Source organism: Diuraphis noxia, unplaced genomic scaffold, assembly GCF_037042655.1.
Source record: "Diuraphis noxia isolate RWA-SAM2 unplaced genomic scaffold, SU_Dnox_SAM2 contig0001, whole genome shotgun sequence".
Classification (NCBI taxonomy): domain Eukaryota; kingdom Metazoa; phylum Arthropoda; class Insecta; order Hemiptera; family Aphididae; genus Diuraphis; species Diuraphis noxia.
The window spans coordinates 17,413,178-17,434,117 of record NW_028301711.1 but is presented as its reverse complement, the minus strand read 5'-3'; the positions used below and the strand labels follow the sequence as shown (position 1 = coordinate 17,434,117).

General features: G+C 27.6%; 3 protein-coding genes and 1 pseudogene across 4 annotated transcripts; 2 read left to right on the top strand and 2 right to left on the bottom strand.

The window, feature by feature from the left end:
- The first annotated feature begins 945 nt into the window (after nt 1-945).
- LOC149060035 (uncharacterized) lies at nt 946-3,812 on the top strand. The gene is made up of 6 exons (XM_089227518.1): nt 946-1,137; nt 1,649-1,847; nt 1,933-1,977; nt 2,853-2,906; nt 3,484-3,537; nt 3,604-3,812. The coding sequence occupies exons 1-6, from the start codon at nt 946-948 to the stop codon at nt 3,810-3,812; spliced, it is 753 nt and encodes a 250-aa protein (XP_089083644.1).
- A 2,603-nt stretch (nt 3,813-6,415) lies between these two features.
- LOC107170273 (uncharacterized) lies at nt 6,416-10,951 on the top strand (annotated as a pseudogene). Its single transcript, XR_016191684.1, has 7 exons — nt 6,416-6,732; nt 8,263-8,468; nt 8,621-8,876; nt 9,028-9,086; nt 9,976-10,241; nt 10,315-10,480; nt 10,640-10,951. The product of XR_016191684.1 is annotated as an uncharacterized LOC107170273 (transcript).
- Nucleotides 10,952-13,289: 2,338 nt separating this feature from the next.
- On the bottom strand, nt 13,290-15,646 carry LOC107170275 (serine/arginine-rich splicing factor 2-like). Its single transcript, XM_089216719.1, has 4 exons — nt 15,186-15,646; nt 14,740-14,871; nt 13,763-13,932; nt 13,290-13,359 (listed from the first exon to the last, which is right to left on the bottom strand). The coding sequence occupies exons 1-3, from the start codon at nt 15,365-15,367 to the stop codon at nt 13,776-13,778; spliced, it is 471 nt and encodes a 156-aa protein (XP_089072845.1). The 5' UTR covers nt 15,368-15,646; the 3' UTR covers nt 13,290-13,359; nt 13,763-13,775.
- Nucleotides 15,647-19,799: 4,153 nt separating this feature from the next.
- LOC149060034 (E3 SUMO-protein ligase ZBED1-like) lies at nt 19,800-20,900 on the bottom strand. The gene is made up of 2 exons (XM_089217694.1): nt 20,659-20,900; nt 19,800-20,309 (listed from the first exon to the last, which is right to left on the bottom strand). The coding sequence occupies exons 1-2, from the start codon at nt 20,795-20,797 to the stop codon at nt 19,882-19,884; spliced, it is 567 nt and encodes a 188-aa protein (XP_089073820.1). The 5' UTR covers nt 20,798-20,900; the 3' UTR covers nt 19,800-19,881.
- Nucleotides 20,901-20,940: the final 40 nt, after the last annotated feature.

The window sequence follows — 20,940 nt, the reverse complement described above, 5'->3', positions numbered from 1 at the left end:
ATAATTTATATTCTGACCGAAAAAAATTAAAAACTACGCATGACTACCCGATTACGCGTCGTACATACGGACAACAGTCACCTGGCGTGTTGGTACGCCGTTTTCATTTTCCCAATAAGCTATGAGTCCTTTTTAAATATATACATCTGATGAGAAATTTTCTTGGCTTTCCGCGTATGTAGGTTAAGTTCTTCGACTCTCCCGGGAACTCGACGAAAAAAAGAAAAACCTGGTATTAAAATTCTGGCGCCGCCATTACTGGCTACTTGACGTCACTAATTGATTTCGAAAAATTAGCAATATAGCTGCGCTATCTTGTGTTTAATAACGGTGATGTGACTTACAAACGGCAATGTAAATGTTTGGCGCCTGGAATAATACATAATGCAGCAACACATACAAGGTTTCTTATCAATATTCACAGTCGCCTATCTTTGGTCACCCAACTTCACACTCGTCTTATTTTTTATTCGTACCACAGCCACCAAACGAAGTTCTTTGGAAGGCCTCTGGGACCCAATTCTTGAAATCATTCGACTAATTCTCACATGCGACATAAGTCATACATTATATCGACTGCGACTAATTTTTATCGCATGTGACATACAATTGGTATTCTTGAACTAATTCGATAAGTTTTTATCACTTGTCGAATGCGATAAAGTAAGTCGAACGAACCACTACGGTAACCATTGATAACAAATATTATCTATGATGGTAACAACACAAAATCTAGATTCTAACCTCAAATAATCTATCAAATCTATTTTAGTATTTTTATTTACAACGATAAATATTAAATTGAATTTGTTGTTTGAATAATTGTGTTGTACCATATTATAGTCAACAGTTAAACATATAGTATTTTGTAAACTTGTAAGTTGTATTTTACAAGTACGTTTTTACGTTTTAAGCAAGTAGCAAGTTGAAGTGCGTTAAATTATAATGTGTAAATCAAGGCCTACTCAATTACAAATGAAAACTTTGGTTGATCTAATGGCTAAAGATCCCTTACTGTGTGCTGGAAAGTTTAGCCAAACTTTTACCCACAAAATTGCAAAAAAGAAATGGGAAATGATAGCAGTGGAACTGAACGCGTCACCAGGGGCAGAGAAAAGCTGGGAGAAATGGAAAAAAGTAAGAAACTTTGTTGTAAATACCTATCGCAAATTATTATAAACACTATTATAGTATTATAGTACTGTTGTAATAGTAATAGTATACTGCAACTACTAGGCATACTATAGGTATATAGGTACTTATACTATTTGTATTTATAATCAATAGCACTTATTAGTTACACTCATACTTAGAAATAGTGTTGGTATTAAAATAATAATGATATTATGATAAATTAGTATTTATTTATTAAAATAATACTTATGTGTGGGTAGGTACTAGAAGTCATTTATTAATTTTATTATTCAAGTCAAATTTATACAACTCTAAATATTTATGTTTATTCCCTACATCCACTGTACATACCTAGATGAGTGCAAGATTTTTTTTTTGCGGGATATGTAGAATTATTTTAGTAAAAGTACCTCCCCCGACTTACTATAAATACTTATAATAACAAAGTTTAACATGATAATAGTGCTGATTTAACCACACCGGAGTACTAATTTTACTCATTGTATTATTTTAGACATGGCATGATACTAGATCAGCCACAAAAACAAAAGCAGCAGCCATTAAAAGGCATATAGGAGGTACAGGCGGTGGACCATCATGTTCTATCGAACTCAATGAGGTCCAGCAAGACACACTGTCATTAATTTGTCCAGCATCAGTGAGTGGTCATGTGAATTCAACGGAATCTAATATTGAATTTGTTTTTGATGTTTCCCTAATGATGTGACAGTTGGTAAATCTATAATATATCATTTTTATTAAGTAGTGGCAAATAAATAAATATCTTTCTTTTTTTAGATACAAATGAACATGAACTCATTGAAGAATTTGATGAATCATATGGTAGTTATAACATTAGATGTATTAAATATTGTAAGGTTATCCAGTGACACCATTTGAGTTTTTTAATAGGGGTGCCAAAATTTAAGCAGTCCAATTTTTGGCAACTTTTTTTCTTTGTTGGGCCACTTTTTCTTCATAATAGTAAATACATATTATACCTTTTGTGTGTAAGACACCGATACGTAACCATAAACTATTTTTTATTATACCTACCAATGAAAAAAAAGCATATGCATCATCATTCATCATGCATACCAATAATACACATCTAAAAATAATAAATAATAATATACTTTACCTAGTTTACCTCCATACACAATAATAATATATTATCTATATATAATATAAATGAATGTTTGTCTGTCTGTCTGTTTGTCCTTTATGCATTCCTAAAAGGCTAGACCGATTTTGATGAAATTTGATACAGGGATAATAATATATATTATATATATATATAGATAATATATATTTTTTAAGAGTTGTCATTTTTTACGGGCAACGAAGTGTGCGAGATCAGCTAGTACATTTATATTCTATAATATGCATTATAGCATTCATAACAAATAACAAATAATATGATTTAATTATTAGGCATAGGCTATCTTCTATTGGCACAATTGTAAATTTTAAGCCAATTAGAGACAGAAAAAAATGGGTAAATTTATTTAGTTTTTCATTTAATAATATTGGTGTGACAAAGTAATTACCTAAATTTAAAAAAACACTTCTTGGTCGTTTTTTATCCTTTAAAAGTATTTACCATGTGTTAAATAAATATTTATACATTTTTAGTAGGTACTAATATTAAACATAATTAATTAAACAAATTTATTGTGAAAATATGTAATAATTTGATTTTATCTATTATATTATAGCAGTTGATAATCAAGAAAATTATCTACAACCATCAATCGTTGCTGCTACATTAGGTAATATTTTATCATACATACCATGAATCACCTGCATACATAGGCGCAAATAGTGGAGGTGCTAAGCCCCCTCAAAATTAATTGTAGCCCCCCCCCCCCCCCATTGAATTTGCGCCTATGCCTGCATAAAGTGATTATACTATAGGTTTCAGAAAAATTGTGAAAAAAATATACAGTTAGTTTTTCTATTAATCTTCGTTTGACTGCATAATTTTACAATGCTAAGGGGCGTTATAAGTACAATTATTGTGACTTTTTATATTTTGTATGGAAATTCTATTTAGACACAATTGTACCTACAGTTGGCCAAGGTTAATGTTGGTATGACAAAGTAATTTTCTAATTTTTTAAAAACATTTCTTGGTATTTTTTGATTCTTTCAAAATGTTTATTATATTATGTTTAAAGAAATATTCATATAAACTAAGTATGTATTTACATTAAACATATGTAAAAATTAAAAAAATCCTTGTTAGTTAAAGAATTTAATTCAATGTATAGGTGATAAGGATAACATATGTACATAGGTATAGGTATCAATATGGTTAATAATTTGCTTTTCTCTGTTATATTATAGCAGTTGATTACCAAGAAGATTGTCCACAACCATCAAGCATTGCTGCAAAATCAGGTAATATTTCATCCATCCATCATTATACATACTTATGCATCACCTACATACAATTTTATATTGTAGGTTCAAAAAAAACTACCACTAGGTTAAATGACAGTACTGCAGCTGCGATTCGATTGGGCGATATAGCAGAAAGAAAGTTAGACATAGCGAAACAAAAGTTGGCTATGAAAAGTGCATACTATGATAAAAAAATTATACTAAAGGAAGAAAATAATGTGTTATTAAGAACATTGATATCTATATTAAATGAAAAATTACCAAGAACTTAATTATTCATTGTATAAGAAAAAAGTAATATGTTTCTGTTTGATTATAAATAATTTTATCAACATATTGTACTTTCATATATTGTATAAGAAAAAGGTTATATGTTTCTGTTTAATTATAATTTATCATTTTATTTGTTATATTATATTGTATAAGAAAAAAAGTTATATGTTTCTGTTTGATTATAAATTATTTTATCAACATATTGTACTTTCATATATTTTATAAGAAAAAAAGGTTATATTATGTTTCCGTTTGATTATAAATTATTTTATCAACATTTATTACTTATTTTTTATATATTGTACTTTTATACTTATAAGAAAAAAGATAAGACTAGGTTTTTAATTTTTTTAATAACAAATAATGTTTGCGTATAACACTAATTGCATACAATTTTAAATTAAAATATACTAATCTATTTAATATCACAATTATTTATAATACATTATTTCTGTTAAATAAATATCCAACAATTTTTTCCCTCTGCTGTCTTCCAAGAGTTAGATCTGTATTGCGATTGTTATCAGCTAATAATACTTGATCTTCCATCATTCCCAAATCACCAATTTCTTCAATATCATCAACGTCATGCATAGGAACATTGTTTTTAATACACATATTATGCAAGACTGTGCATGCATTTATAATGGAAGTTGATTTCTCAGGTTTGTAATGTAATGTCCTGTCTTTTAATAAGCATCTAAAACAAAAAATGTTGGTGTCAAAAATATGTGTAACAAAGTATTAAAAAAGAGAAGTTACCTAAATCGCATTTTCAATAATCCATTACACCGTTCGATAATGCTTCTGGTTGACATTTGTCTTTTATTAAAATATTCTTCTGCGTTTGTTGTAGGATTTGTTATGGGTGTTAACAGCCACTGACGTAAAGGGTAACCTGAATCTCCTAATCGTATATTTTTTTTATCAAAAAACAAGACATTTAATTTATATTTGATTAAGTTAGAAAAGTAGAAAAATTATTTTACCTAATAAATAAAAATTGTTATAATTTTGTCTATATAATTCTTGGAGTATAGGTAAAACATTGCTGTTGTTCCATATGTGTACATCATGGGTACTGCCCGGGAATAGTGCATTGACATTGAGAATTTGTAATTTTGAATCGCTAATCTAAAGTTCAGTGTTAATAAAATACATGGAATATATAATACACAAAAAAAGAAAAAGATTTGATGGTCACCAATTGCACATTGATTGAGTGGTAACCCTTACGGTTAACATAAATGTGTTCAGGATTTTGGTTCTCGTTCAAATTCAAATTACTTGAAGAGGGAACAATTGACACATGTGTACAGTCAATCACACCAATAACGCCCGGAAATCCAGTTTCTCTGTAAAACCTTAATTATAAAAAATATTTAAAAATTATTATGTTTCATTCACTATTCATAAATTAATATAAACATTAATTACTCATTGCGGACTTTGGAGAGCTCATTCATATTTTTGGGAAACTTAACCCAATCATGAAATATTTCAGGATGATTTATTGCAGCAACAACCTCGCTTATACAGCGAGATACGGTTGGTTGGGATACAGCAGTGAATCTACTGTTACCAATAGGTGACTGGTATGATCCCGTGGCCAAAAAATTCAATGTAACTAAAACCTTAATAATAGTTTTATTTATAAAAAAGCGAATTAATTTAGTAATTTTTCTAACAAGTATTTTATTGAAGTAATAAAATATTGATTAAAATCAAAGTCTTAAAAAATCAACAAGATGTGGACTTTAAGCCTGGAATATATTTAATTTTAAAACTAGTTAAAGCACCGAATGATCTTACACACGAACATGCACAGAGCACAATATCTTATATAATAGTGAAATTAATATATCTAAATACATCACAAAAATAAATATCAGTGAAGATTTAGTGAAGATACTTACTTTGGTTTTTAAATCAATCGCAGACCAACGACTCTTTGACACTATATAAGGTCTTACAAGTTCAACTAAATTAGTAACTAGTTCTTTAGTTAGTCTATAGTTTTTAATGAATAGTCGATCTGTGTATGTAAATGGGTCTGTAATAAATTCTGGATTTCGACTTTGTCTTACGTGAATTATTCGTTCATGTTGTTCAATATTTTCAATAGCAAACAACATTGCCATTTCATCATTATTAGCCATTGTAGAAACTAGAAATGTAAGTCTATAATACAAGGATGCGAGCTCAAGACTCAAGAGTAATGGATTTTAAATTAATATAATATTTTATTTCGTTACGATTTCAAAAATTGATATCACATTTCTAAAATGATTGATAACATATGTGAAAATCATGCGACTAAATTTTGTCACCGACTTTTTACCAGTCGACAAACAGTCGAATGCTTTTCGTTCGACTAAAGTCATATCACAATTCAAGAATACCAAATATTTATTTTCATGCGATAAAAATTTTATCGCATGCGACAAAGTTTATCACATTTTCAAGAATTGGGTCCCTGGACATTCAGTAAGGCAGTAAGTATTATTCATATCCGTGCGGATAACGTTATCAATTATCATTTATCACTATTATCATTATTATTTATAATATTATTATTATTATCGTTATTCCACAGAACAACATTCTGTGGTTATTCTGTGAAACGGGCTGCATCGCTGCAATGAATAATCCATAGAATTAATCGTACTATTTACTAATATTTCTACTATCTAGTATTCTAGTACACAATAACCACCGTCTATCTATAGTATCATACTATCATAGCTTGAACTGCTTGAAGTAAGGTTTAGTCAACCATCAATATCGCGAATGTCGAATTAATGTATGTGCAAAACTGAAAATACACACCTCACGGTACATATTCATTCATTGGCCATCGCTATTACGTTAGGTTAGCAACCACGTTTATTTTGTTTCAAATTCCAACATGGACAACAGGTAAGTTAACTTTTTGTTATTCAATCAAATGTGTGTTTAAACATCCTATGGTGTATTTTAACACCAAACTTGCCTATTTACTAAACTAATTCATATAATATATGTATAGTATATTTAGTCTTTTAAGTTAATTTAGAGTTTCCCTTGTAGGACAAATTTTTGTAAACATAAAAGTTTAAACGATTATCTAAGAGGCAACTTCGTGAACGTATTCATCAAAAAGTCAATAGAGTTAATCAAAACAACTTAAATCTTTTGAAACACAATTTTCAAAGTAGTGTTAGTGAAGTAATCAAAGACACAAATTCTGAAATTTCTTGTTATATGCAATTAGATCATTTTTTAATTCTCATTCTCCTAATTTATGTTCAGATATTAACGAGGATAGTAGGTTATCTGTAGAAAATGATTATTGCTATGCACTTAACAATATAACTTCTCCAAATATTTTTGTTGAAAATGAAGTTCCTCTGATTACTCTATATATAAGTGCAAGAAACATATTATTAAATGAATCAGCTTTTTGGGCTGTCGATAATAATATATCTTAATTATCATTAAGTAAATTATTGAAAATTTTAAAAAAACATCCAAATATGAATTTTATTCCAAGTGATGCCAGGACTGTTATTAGTACTCCAAAAAATACAGTTATTAAAAAAGTTGTTCCAGGAGAATATTGACACTATGGCTTAAAATTAAGCCTTGAACATTTTTTGAAAAACATTTTAATTATTATAGTGCTCATCATAATCAATTAATTGAGCTTGTATTAAATGTAGATGGTTTACCAATTGCTAAGTCATCCCAAAGCCAGCTATGGCCAATACTTGGTTTAGTGCTTGGATTTAATGATGTATTTATTATAGGGATTTATCATGGTCATAGCAAACCGGCTGATAGTTTTCAGTATTGTAGCGTCCCAGCATACAGGAGGACAAACGACTGGTGTTGAGGTAGATGGATTGAGTGTAATAAGTATAACAACTTAATTTGTGATTAATTATTAGATATTTATTTGATTACTATGTAAATAAAACACTTTTACTGCACAAAATGATTTGGTTGCAAAATATTCTAAGTCCGAATAATTAAATTGGACTGGTGTCTGGCGTGAAGGTGCTTGCTCTGAATCTGGTGGCTCACGTCTGAATTGGGTCTAATCGGGGCTCTCCTATATAGTCCAGATAGTCCTACTCCCTGCGTTTCCTCTCCTATCGATAAGATACGTATGTGTCCATGGCCGAGTTGTGCAAAAGCGTACGCGTGTATTATATTTTTAATATCGCAGCTTCCCACGCCCATGCGACTGGTCGGTCCACATCCTGGTTATTCGCGAGACGTAATCTCAATAACCCGACGACATTAATCATATCTCTAGTTTTCTTTAATACCTACTACACACTTTCTTAATATTGTATACCTATATAAGGTGTTTTTTAAAACGTTTACATGTCTGATTATAGACCTTATTCAGTTTATAATACCAATATTAATATATCAAATAAAATTTGTTACTAATCTTTATAGCATTGTTTCTAATTATTCAAAATATCTCATAATGGAGTTTGAAGATGGCCTTCAAATTATTCCAAAAAATTGGCTTATAAATGAAAAACAAGCCAAGTACCCGCCAGTCATGAATATTTCAGAGTATGATAAAATGTGCCGAACAATCTATGAACCTTCAAATTCATGGACCATTTTTGATATTATCAGAGTATTAGCTTCATATGGTTTGTATTTTTAGTTACATTTCAAATGGATTGTTGTTTATCACAGAGGTTCCCAACCTTTTTTGACTCACGGTTAGGTTATTTTCCCTAGTTGGGAATCTCTGGTTCATCATATAAATAAATAAATTATTAATGATTTGATCATATTTCAGATGATTTTTTGAAAGCTAAGCGTAAATTGAGAGAGGCAGAGTACAAAACAGATTTAGAAAGTGATGATGTAGATAAAACGAAAAAATTCCGAAAAATAAAAGCTGCTAAACTAAACTCTGATTCTGATGATTCAACTTTTGAAACTCAAAAAAGAACAACAAGTCTACAAACTCCGTGTGCACCTCATCAATTACAACTCTGTAACTTATACAATATTTTATTAATCTTCTGTAATTTGTTATTACATTATTTTTAGCAAAACATAGCAATAATAGTGGGTTTAGATCAAAACAGTTAAAATGCGGTAATTTATAATTTAACTAATATAATAAAATTATTATAATATTGTTTAACATAATTTTTTGTTTCTTAATTATTTTGATATTTTAGGAGAAAATAATTTTAGCTACAATGATAGTTTAGACATATTTCAGAAAAGCCCTGATTTAGTTGAAGAATCCTATGGTAACTATTTTTAATATTAAAATACTTGTACTCCAGTATGTACTTAAAATTTGTGATTATAATAACTAGGGCTGGGATTTTAATGAACTCAAAAACCACTAAAAATGTCCTAAAAAAAATGCTTTTATGACCTAAAAACTCAAAATAATGCCCTAAAAACCCCGAAAAATGCCCTAAAAAGGGCAATAAATCTACAAATTTTTTAATTTTTAATAATTTTAGTATAAATTACAATAAAAAGTTACTCAAACCTTTTCCGATAATATAATACGAATTAGGAGTACCTACTTATAATCTGTTATATTTATTTAAAAACCATGTTGGTGTAAAAATCTTAAAATCTTAAAATAAAATTTCAAATTCATACACTTGGTTTCCAAAAACTCAAAAAATACTCCAAAAACTCTAAAATGCCCTAAAAAATTAAGAAAATGACCTAAAAACTAAAAAATGCAAAAAAATGCAAAATAAACTTTCTTATTCTCATTCAAATGTACATAAAATAAATTTGTGACAAGACGAGCATTGCACAGTAAGCTTTGAAAAACAATGCAAAGTGCATCGAAATCCCACCCCTAATAATAACTGATATTACAGATACCTTTCTTGAAAATATAAATGGTGAAGTGTTTCTAAGCTCTGCTCAGTCAGAAAGCAATCGAACAGATGGTAAGTAAATCATAATATTATATATTTTTCACATAGTGTAAGTAATTATTTTTCTGGTTTTAGAGAAAACACCTGTTGTTTTTTGGCCTTCTGAACAATCACAATAAACTATGGAACAAAGTTTTGAAAATATAATCAGAAATGGTAAATCAATATTTTGTTTTGTTTGTAATCTATTATAATAAAACATTTGAAAAATATTTTTAGTAAACGGTGACATGACCAAGTTATCAAATCTTGTTACGGTTCAACAAAAAGACAAAGGTTTTGTTGGAAAATAGCTGCCACATGAAAATTAAGATCAATCAAATGCTTATTGTAATGAAACAAATGCACGACAAACTTAATCGATGTTTTGCTTCTATTACATCCTCATCAGGTGATACAAATATGAATATTAGATGATACTTTCCGTTGAAAGATGAAACACAACTTGATTATGTAGATACAATGATATTAGAAAATGCAGCATTTAAAAACCAATTGGTTAGTAAAACTTGAATTTGTTTACTAGTTTAGTCATTAAATTATCTACTTAAAAATTAATGTTATGTTATAGATGAATGAACTGTCTATAATTGGAGGAGACGATATTCGTTCAAAAACATACAATGCTATGAAATACATAATATTTTCTAACCAATTGGCCACATTAATAACATATGCAGGAATGAGCAAAGAGAAAAAGGCATTAAGAAATTATCAAATCCATGATATAATTCTAGGTAAATAATCTTAAAGTATTAGGAAAAATTTAATTAAATACATTTCTTTAAAAGTAAATGATTTATATTAAACAGCTCAATTTAATAAATTCAATATAATTATTATAAATTGTTGAGCTTTATAAACATTGACTCAGGCCATTATAATAAAAATTTCAGATGCAGTAAGAAGCAGTTGTCCCGAAGGAACAACAAACAGAGACATAATCAGACATATAATGTCGTGGTTTAAGCATGCCATTGACTGGTATAGAAACGAATATAAACACCAAGTCTTAAAATGGCCTTATTAATAAATCTAAAACTAATATTCTAAACTAATTAACTAATCTAAAAACATATTGAAAAGACAAATTATTATAAAATAATGTATTACTTAAATAATTGTATATAATATATATATTATAGTGACTTAAAGTATTATACATACTAGTATTGTGATCAATAAGTATATACGTATATGCTCTTTGTATTTACCGTATACATGTAAATATTCAAATGTAGTATCAAATATATGTATTTATTAATATAATATAGTTATTTTTATTGTTATTATAACTATTATATCATTTATAGTTATTTAATATTTATAAAATAGTATAATTATAAATCTATATGATTATCTGTTAATAACAAATTTTAATTTTTATCATGATTGCTTATGGTTGAATGTATTATTATTGTAAAAAAAAAAAAATACAAAACAATATTTAGTTGATCTATTATTGTTAGTTTTATTTAAATTTTTAAATTTGTTGTTATTTATTTTTTGAGTCTATTTTATATTTTACTATAATTATTAAATATTAATTATAATGTTTATTGCTAATTTGAAAGTGCATTACTATTTAAATATAGTATTTATTTAAATATTTAAATGTATTAACAAAAAACAAATGTGTAAATATTTAAAGTTTATATAGATCTCACATTAATATGATGTTATTTTGTAACTGGAGTTATTATTTTTTTTTTAAATTACTTACCATTTATTGTAAATTCAATATTTAATATGTATGTCAATTACAATTTTTAATTTGTATCTCCAATGTTTTTGATTAAATTATATATTATTGCTAAAAAAAATATTATAACATTTTTAATTTCAAATACAATTAGTTCTAAAACTATTATTATTATTATTATTATTATTATTATTATTATTATTATTCATAATGTTTGTTTATAATTTCAACTTCATCAGTAATTAGTAATCATTATAGATAGTGAACAGGTAGTCTATAAGTATCCGAAAGTTAGTCTATTGTTTTCCAAAAGGAAGTCTGTTGGTAATAAAATGGCAGTAAATGGATAACCTGTTGGCATTTGGTTGAACATAAATAAGGAATAAAAAGAATTTCCCATGTACATCCCTAGACGCGGACATTAGGGTATCCATTTGAAGTCCCACAGACTACTTTTTTAAATTGCCCACTACTCTATAAGAACATACAATGGCAGTCTGATGGTTGTCTTTGTGCTGTTAGGGTAAACGTAGTTTTAAAAAAAAGGTATGACTTAGAAACATTGGCCAAAACACAACACCATTTGGTCAAAACCATTTCTGAAATTACAAAATACTACAACTAGTAATAATGAACAGATTATAACCATGTCTAATCAAGAAGATTGTGATACTTAACTTCCTATTCCCAATGAAGAACAACTAATTGATTTTGAAACCAAACTTCTTGACAAAAACTTTAAGACAAGTATTGTATGTTCTTAAAATTTAAAATTATATTAAAATAAATTAAACTTGTTAACATTTTTAATTTAGGTTAATAGTCTTAAATGATTAACTAAAAAAACAATGCTAAGAAAACTATTTGATGATGAGTTACTTAAAGAATATAGCTATGTGGGCCAGAAAATAAAAAAACATTTTCTTCTTTGAAAACATGTACAATAATATTTGGTAAGCACAAAGAAATATATATATATAAATTAATGTATTGATTGAATATTAACACTTAATATATAAATTATATGTATAATATATTTAATATATATTACATTAGCTTTTAGTAATAGATCCACAATTGATTTTGTTTTTTAGAAGCAGTAAGAAGGACTAAACATTTTCAAAATTCTATAGATGCAGAAATTGAAGCGCCTATTAAAATTTATATAGCTGGTGCTATTCAGAAATAAAAAAGTTGCTTTTTTTTAGTTATCTTTTTAAAACATAGGCCGCTAGGGCCATTAGTTTAACATTAACTTAATATTAGTTTGCAATAGTATATATCTTATGTGAAAACTGTTTTTGGAATAAATAAAGTTTTCTTCTATATATATATTTACATATTTTTATGTCATATTTTAATATTCTTACATATTTTTCACTTTCTTATAAACATTTTTAAGTAATCAAATTTGTATATATTTTATACTGTACTTGCTATATAATATTATAATAAGATTGTCTCTCAATCTGTGTTGAACAATAAAAAATTATACAATAATATAATAACAATACAAAATGTATGTGAAATAATATTTCACACTTGGCCAAATAATATTACTAAATTATTAAAACAATATTTTAAATTAATTTATATTGGGTTAGTGTTTTAATAATAATATTAGTCATTATATTAATTGTAATGTTGTTTTCATATTATTATATTGTAATTTTGCTATCTGGTAATATTTAGGTTATATTTTAAAAATTTTAACATAGTTTTATTTATTAATTAAAAAAAAAAAAATAAGATTTTGACTTCAAAATGATAACTGTTTATTCATCATAGAATTTAAATATTTCAGAGATTTATAAATGACATAAAACATTTTTCATTATTCTGATGTGTAAACAAATTATTGATGTAGCTGTTGTTTTTCATGTTTTTTCAATATAATTGATCAACAATTCAAACCTGTAAACAATAAAATCAAAATTTAAGTTATTTAAATATAATTATTTAATTATTTGTATTAATATATAATTAATTGTATTTGAATTAAAATAGATAACTATATCTTTACTGAAAGTTTAATTTATGAAATATAAATCATTATGTAATATATTTTTTATAACAGATATTAAATATGAGACATTATACACGTGCAATGTAATAAAACTAAAATCCTCAATAATTTATATAAATGAAACAAAAAATTATTGACTAAAACAGTAAAAACTTATTTAGCATAATTTGCCAAATGATTTAGTTGTCGGTACAAAAATTATAATAATACATTTTACAAATTAAAAAAAAAAATTACTTAAACATAATTAACTATTAGTTTTATACTTATGATCTTGAACGACTGGCTAACTTTGTTTGATTTCTTAAGAACGCGAACGTGATCTAGAATAAGAACGCGAACGATGGCCACGAGACCTGGACCTTGAGTATGAACGACGGCCACGAGACCTGGACCTTGAGTATGAACGACGGCCACGAGACCTGGACCTTGAGTATGAACGACGTCTAGGCGAACGAGACCTAAATCAATAGTATTAACACATGATTGACTGTATAATAATTTCAATTAAAATTAAGTAATATACAACAAAGTTTATATTTTAAAACACATTAAATTCTATTATTTTATTAAATTTATTTTTCGTTTAATATAAATATAAGTACCTAAGGATTAAATTATTCGAGCCTCGAGGGCAATAAAAAGAAAAAATTTGGGTATTGAAAAAAAATAAAAAATAGTTATTTTCTAACCCTAAACAGACTAACAAAGTTACCAGGATGACTAAGAATTGTTTTGTTTAGTTATGTTTTATTTTTAATTTCAGCAAACTGAAATCTGCAACTAGTCAGCACTTGCCTAATAATAATGTCGCTGCTATCAACGGGTTTTCGACAATGATCTGTAATTTAAAAAATAAGGTAATTTTTTAAAGTTATTTGTTAAGTTAAAGTGAAATATTTAGTCAAAATAATGAACACTCAAAAATATTATTAACAAACAAAATCAAGGGAAATTTAATTCAATAATAAAACTATAACAATATATCAAATACTTTGATAATATTTTTACCATCTTGTTATAATGTTACTTGACATAAAAATATTTATTTTTATTTTTTTAAATTGAAAGTGTAATATGAATCAACAGAAACAATGTTTTTGTATGTACTATATTATTTAACATATTTTGAATTTTTCATGCCAATTTACACTAAAAAGTTCATATAATGTTTAGATGTTTTTGTTTTCTGCATATTTAGTTTTGAAGAAGCCGAATATTAATGTGTAAAATTAAACAATTTATTTATTATTATCATAATATTGTACCTCCTCCATCGTCTTCTAAATGGTGAAGTTGGACGTCCATATCGAGCCATCTGAACACGTAATTCTTTACCATCTAGCATGCGACCATCCATTTCATCTAATGCATCTTTTGCATCACGTTTATCATAAAATCTAAAGAAAAAAATATGATTAGCATTTGTTAGTAAATTATTTGTTGTAAATTGTACAAAATGAATATCGGTAAGATTGTGTAAATTAGATAAGATCAATGTTACGGATCACATTTTATAATTGTTTCACCAACAAAAGGAACATCAACTCAATGGGTAGCTCTTCTCGTGGTGGTGAATATAAATTTTTATTGAGCTTAATACTTAGTTTTATAATTATTTTCACACAACCAATCAAATGCGGTGAAGTGCGCATTTGTGATAGTATTATACATTACACTATTAAGAAATAAGAATAGCAAATGCCATATGTACCTGACAAAAGCGAACCCTCTGCTCTCTCGAGTTACACGATCACGGGGAATGTAGATATCCCCGACTTCTCCATACCTCTCAAACAGTCGCTTCAGATCTTCGAGCGTAGTCCTGTAGGTGAGATTGTCCACTTTCAGGGATGTCATACCCTCAATCCGCGGTGGGGATTTCCTGTAGTTCATCGTTAATAAACCACGTTTTTTTAACTGTTCCTTCTTGCACACGAAAATTTACTCTGATATGTACAAAATATTAAGCAATATGATTTACCACATAGCAACAATAATGCGTACCGAAATTGTATAAATTACAAAAACGTAGAATAAAACTAAAAGAGTCTAACCGCCTAACCACGCGGATATGGTGACCGTGAAAATGGCGACTGATATTCACTGGTCAACTTACTGTCGTTATGCAGACAAGCAAGACGTGTCTAGACTCTAGACAGGTCGCCGGGGAAAGATGATTCACAGCTCATGGAGCAAGTTAAGCAATTCAAGGCGTTGTGCACAACACTCATGGAACTGAAAATGTGTAACTAGCATCGTTTTGTAGTGTTGCCAAATTTACTAAACGACTACATGGTAGAAGTTTTGTGAATTAGTATAGTTACCGATTGTGTATATATGTATATTTGCGTTGCAACTGAACCTCGAAATTCAAAAAGTATTATCAATTATTATTTTGTATATTTTATATTACAAAAAAATAAAATTAGGCATGTTTTTATTTATTATTTATTTATTCATTAGTCGGCGGCCGCTGCTATGGTTGGTGTTTAGGCCCATTACTAATTAAATGTATACATTTATACAGATTTATTATACAGTTATACTATGTTCTTTCTGTAGTTCTATAATTTAACTAATTAGTAATATAATATATTTTTGTAATCAATGTAAAGGTAAACCACAATATCGTAGTCGTGATTTTTTTAGGGAACGGGCTACACTATTTTATTGCTAGGACTAGCTGTTACTATCGGTATTACTAGTTATAGGAAGTTTGGTATTTTGGGGGGAGGAGTAATCTATATAGGTAATAAGCAAGTAACTTTATCTGCCAATTATTAAAGCCCTTAAGCCCCACTCCCTAGCTATGGAACTGGTCAACCATTAAAATTAACAAACATTTTTGAAATGACGATATTTTATTAGCTGTTACGCCTGTAACTAATAACAATCTGTTTCATGAAAAATATTTGTTTTTTTCATAAGTTTTTTAATTAGTTGTAATGGTATTTTATTAATATAATAAGTGATAATTAACTAAGGAAGCTGTTGTTCATAAAAACTCGTACTATTCCTTTATATATATACAAAAAATGGAAAGCTATACATTATTGATTGGTAACCACCAATCTATTTTTATTTTATAAAATATACAAATACACTTATGAAATATAAATTGAAAAAAAAGATTAACTTTATGATTCTTGTAATCGTTTGCCATACTGAGGTATTACTATTTCCGGTAACACACAGTCTAGATAAAACCTAAAATCAATTATTTATTATTCAAAAATTATTTACAATTTCTTATTTTACATAAAACTTTTTATAGGTATATATGTATACTTGTCTTAAAATAATTTATTCAATAATCGTGTAGGTATAGTGTTTTATTTGTTATCATATCATAATAATAGTTTTAGCTAAGCCGTAATGTTCATTTGCACCACGCGATTTTTTCAAAATCAATTTTTTCTTAGGAAACGACTGCCTTCTTTTTTTAAGTGATGCTGCTTTCCTTTCTCTGGATTTTAAAAATTTCTTTCCCACATGACCTATAAATTATAACAATATTGGCATAATATTTATCTAGTGTTTATAACATATATATTTTACTAAATTACCAGGACTAATTTCATTGACTGCATGTTTGTGTAATGAACGTAAAAATTGACCTGAAGTATTGATACAACAGCAGACTCAATTCTTGTATTATACGAATTTCGTAATGAAAAAATTGATCCGTTTTCCACACAAGTGTTTATTAATTATAATACTGTTGAATTGTTCACACACATTATTGTCCACGTTTACCAATAAACTTTCAGTATGCATGTCGTAATTCAAAAATAAAATACTACATTCGTGCGCGTGTTTTTTAAGTAAATCGTTTAATTTTATACGTGTCAAACCATCACAGCGAGGGTGCGTGATATTGTGATAACTTCACGCGTTTGGTATACGATATGCGTGGCTATGAATTGGGATTTTAGTCGGGTCCATACTTAGTGAAAAATTAAATAATACACAAGTGTAACTTTCAAAACACAGACAGGTGTTAAAAAAGAACTACACCAAATATTAACCTGATTTAAATATAACCAAAAATGTTGAGCCTGAATTTAAAAAAAAATCGAGTAGCCCCCCCCCCCCTAGAAGTAAGTTTAAATACGCCCCTGCGTGCGCCGTCCGCGGGGGCCGAGACGTCGATCGCCAAAACTGTCGCCGCCCGGATTTCCAGACGTTTTTGTTTTTCCCCGATCCGTTTCGTCTCTTTAAAGGCCGCGTGCAGTTTTCGTTCGAATTCGTTTCGCAGCCTTCCCCGCGGGCGTTTACGTACCTACACCTATACACGATTCTGTTTGAATTCAATAAATTACATTATTATATTACCTTATTGCGTTTGTAATTTTTTCCTTTAGTGTATTACATCAATATAATGTGTGTTGTTATAAACATACAGAATGATGTACTGCCACGCATACTACATAATTAAGAGTGTGCAATAGTAAAAGTAAAACGTAACCAACGCTTCAGAGATGGCGTTGTGCTCCGTATCGCCGCCGTCGAGGCTGGCCGTAACCACGCCCATTGTCTCCCCGATGAGGTCCACACGGCATTGTCACGGGAGAGGCGCACTATTATTTCACGGACCGTCGTGTTGATCGCTTCAATGCTATATTACGTAAATCGTTGCTTATGTATTTCATATTATGTACGTTACTATATCACGGCTCGCTCGCTCCTCACCCAACCTTTTTATTTATAAAAATTCCTGTTTACTCATACGCCTATATATACCAATTCATGAAATACAATACATTTTAACCAGGTGACTTGATTTATGTTTGTAACCTAATTACTTTTTTAAAATACACATAAAATAATACATTTATAATGAGTACATTTTTTCAGTAACTAGTAACTATGTTGCATTTTCTGCGTTTCAACTTTAGGTAACCTGAAGTATTTTTCGTACGATATTTAGTAATTCTCCTATGATACTAATGCGTATTACTAAATATTTCAACAAATTATCAAAAACCGCACAAAGAAAAATTGTTATTTTTGGATAAAAATTCAATTTCGTCAACATTTAAAATTCAAACGCTCATAAAAAATTACCGAGTGTGACTACACTCACATTGAATGTCAATATACATTCATAATTAAGTCAATTAATCATGAGTAGTGAGTACATATAATTGTAAAAAATCGTTGATATGAGTTCATAAATGTATTTATTAACGCTATAAGTATAATTTATTATAATACATAACAAACAGAGTTTTGTAATTCATTTTGTTCATTTATATAATAGATAACGTATTTATTTTATTTTATTTTTTAAATTGTTAAGTATATAAGCCGGTTCTTTAATAGTGATGGGCACTATCGAATAGAACTATCGAATTATTCGATAGTCCGGCCCATTCGAACTATTCGATAGTGGTTCAACTATTCGACAGTTTCGAATTATTCAATATTATTCGATAGTTCCAAATTATTCGATAGTTCCAAATTATTCGATAGTCCAAATTATTCGATAGTTCCAAATTATTTGATAGTCCAAATTATTCGGTTATTTCAATATTATTCGATATTATTCATTAGTTCGAATATTTGAATATTTATTATTTACTCATTCATTCGAAATTTGAATTATCTAATTACTAAATTGATATTAGACAATATGTGATAACAATTAACAATGAACAAATGAACAAAAACGATTTAACAATAACCTAATGGGCAATGGCTATTATACTCATAGACCTTATACTATTTAGTTTAAGGGTCTATACTCCATGATTATACTACTATAATTTTAATTATCACTTACTATATGAACTAATCCAAATATTCCAAATTATACAAGTTACAAGCTAAAGTAAGTTAGGTAAGTTAAATTACTAAATTAGTTAACCAAATATTTTAAAAAAACTATAAATTGTATAACTTCACTAGATACTCAACAGTTATAAATTAAGTTGGTATATTTTTATTTTTTAATTAGATCATTAGAGATGTATTATGTATACAATTTTTTAATATTCTATAGTCTATAGATATCTGTGTGTATATTATAAATTATAATAAAGCCTATTGATACATTTATACTTTGATTGCTATGCTGCAATAATTTGATCAAAAAATAACAATATAAATATTTAGAATAATATTTTATTGCAAGTATTTGATAAAAAAAAAAAATAATAACCAACAACAATCATATTACAACATTTCATTATACTTATATAAATTAAGAATATATTAAATTATAACAAAACAGTAACATATAAACATAATAAAATAAACAATTTTCAAGTAAAAATATAACTGATTACCAAATAAAATAAAACATAAATTTTTTTCTGTTTTTAAAGAAAATGTCAAAAATAAAATAAATAGTTAATGATTAAAATTTAAAATATATTAAGTTAACATAAAACGATAAAACTAAATTACATTTCTAAATTTTTATTCAAAAATATTAAAATGTTAACATTTTTTGGTGATAGTCTGTTCCTGCGTTGACTAACAATTTGTCCGGCTTTGGAAAAAATCCTTTCTGATGGTACAGAAGTGGCAGGAATACATGCATATTTTAATGCCAATTCTGTTAAAGGATCTAATACAGAAAAATGATTTTTCCAGAATTGCATTGGATCATCTTTTAAATTTAAGTATGGTAGATCCATGTACTGCCTGATAAGCGTTACTGCAGTACTCGTATCAGTTGTTTCTGACCTAATTGTTGTAACCTTAGATTGTAAGTAATCAAGCAAGTTTTCATTTTCTGTGCTGCTTGTTGAAGTCCCAGACACAGATTGGACAGATGTTTGTTGCCCTGTAGATATAACCTCTATATGTTCATTATTTGTGCCAAACACTGAAATAAAAAAATTAAAAATTATTAAACAATATTCGTTTTTTTCTTTCTAGTACAACTAATATTATTTTAATGTTGGTTTTACATTTTTACACACAATTAACAATTAAAATAAAGTAATAGATACCTACATTTTTATTCATTGAAATAAAATATTTAGTTTTTACTTAAGTTTAAGTATTCCAAAATTGTTTACAGTTATATTTTATGAAATTATTTTAATATGAAAGAAATTAATTTTTAAAATTATTTGTATAGCTTTAGTAATTGAGTCTAGAATACTTCATTATGTATTGAATTTATTTTATTGACTAAATTATCAAGATTATTATAGTTTTTTTTTATTTACTTCTGTTTCTTAATAATTCAGCAACTTCATATTGCACCTCTTGCTGGGCTGTTTCTACATTGGAATTGGATTCAAATGCAGCTTGTTTGTATCGTGGATCCAACAAAGTCGCTTTGGCATAAAAATGAGATGGGAACATCTCTTCCACTAAACCGTATGCTGAAGAAATATTTTCTAGCAAAGAATTCTTTAAAAACTCCCCGCTTAATGTTTTCGGTGCTTTTTTATCAATTGAAAGTTGAAGACCTGGAAAAAAATAACAATGTTAAAAAATAATAGGTA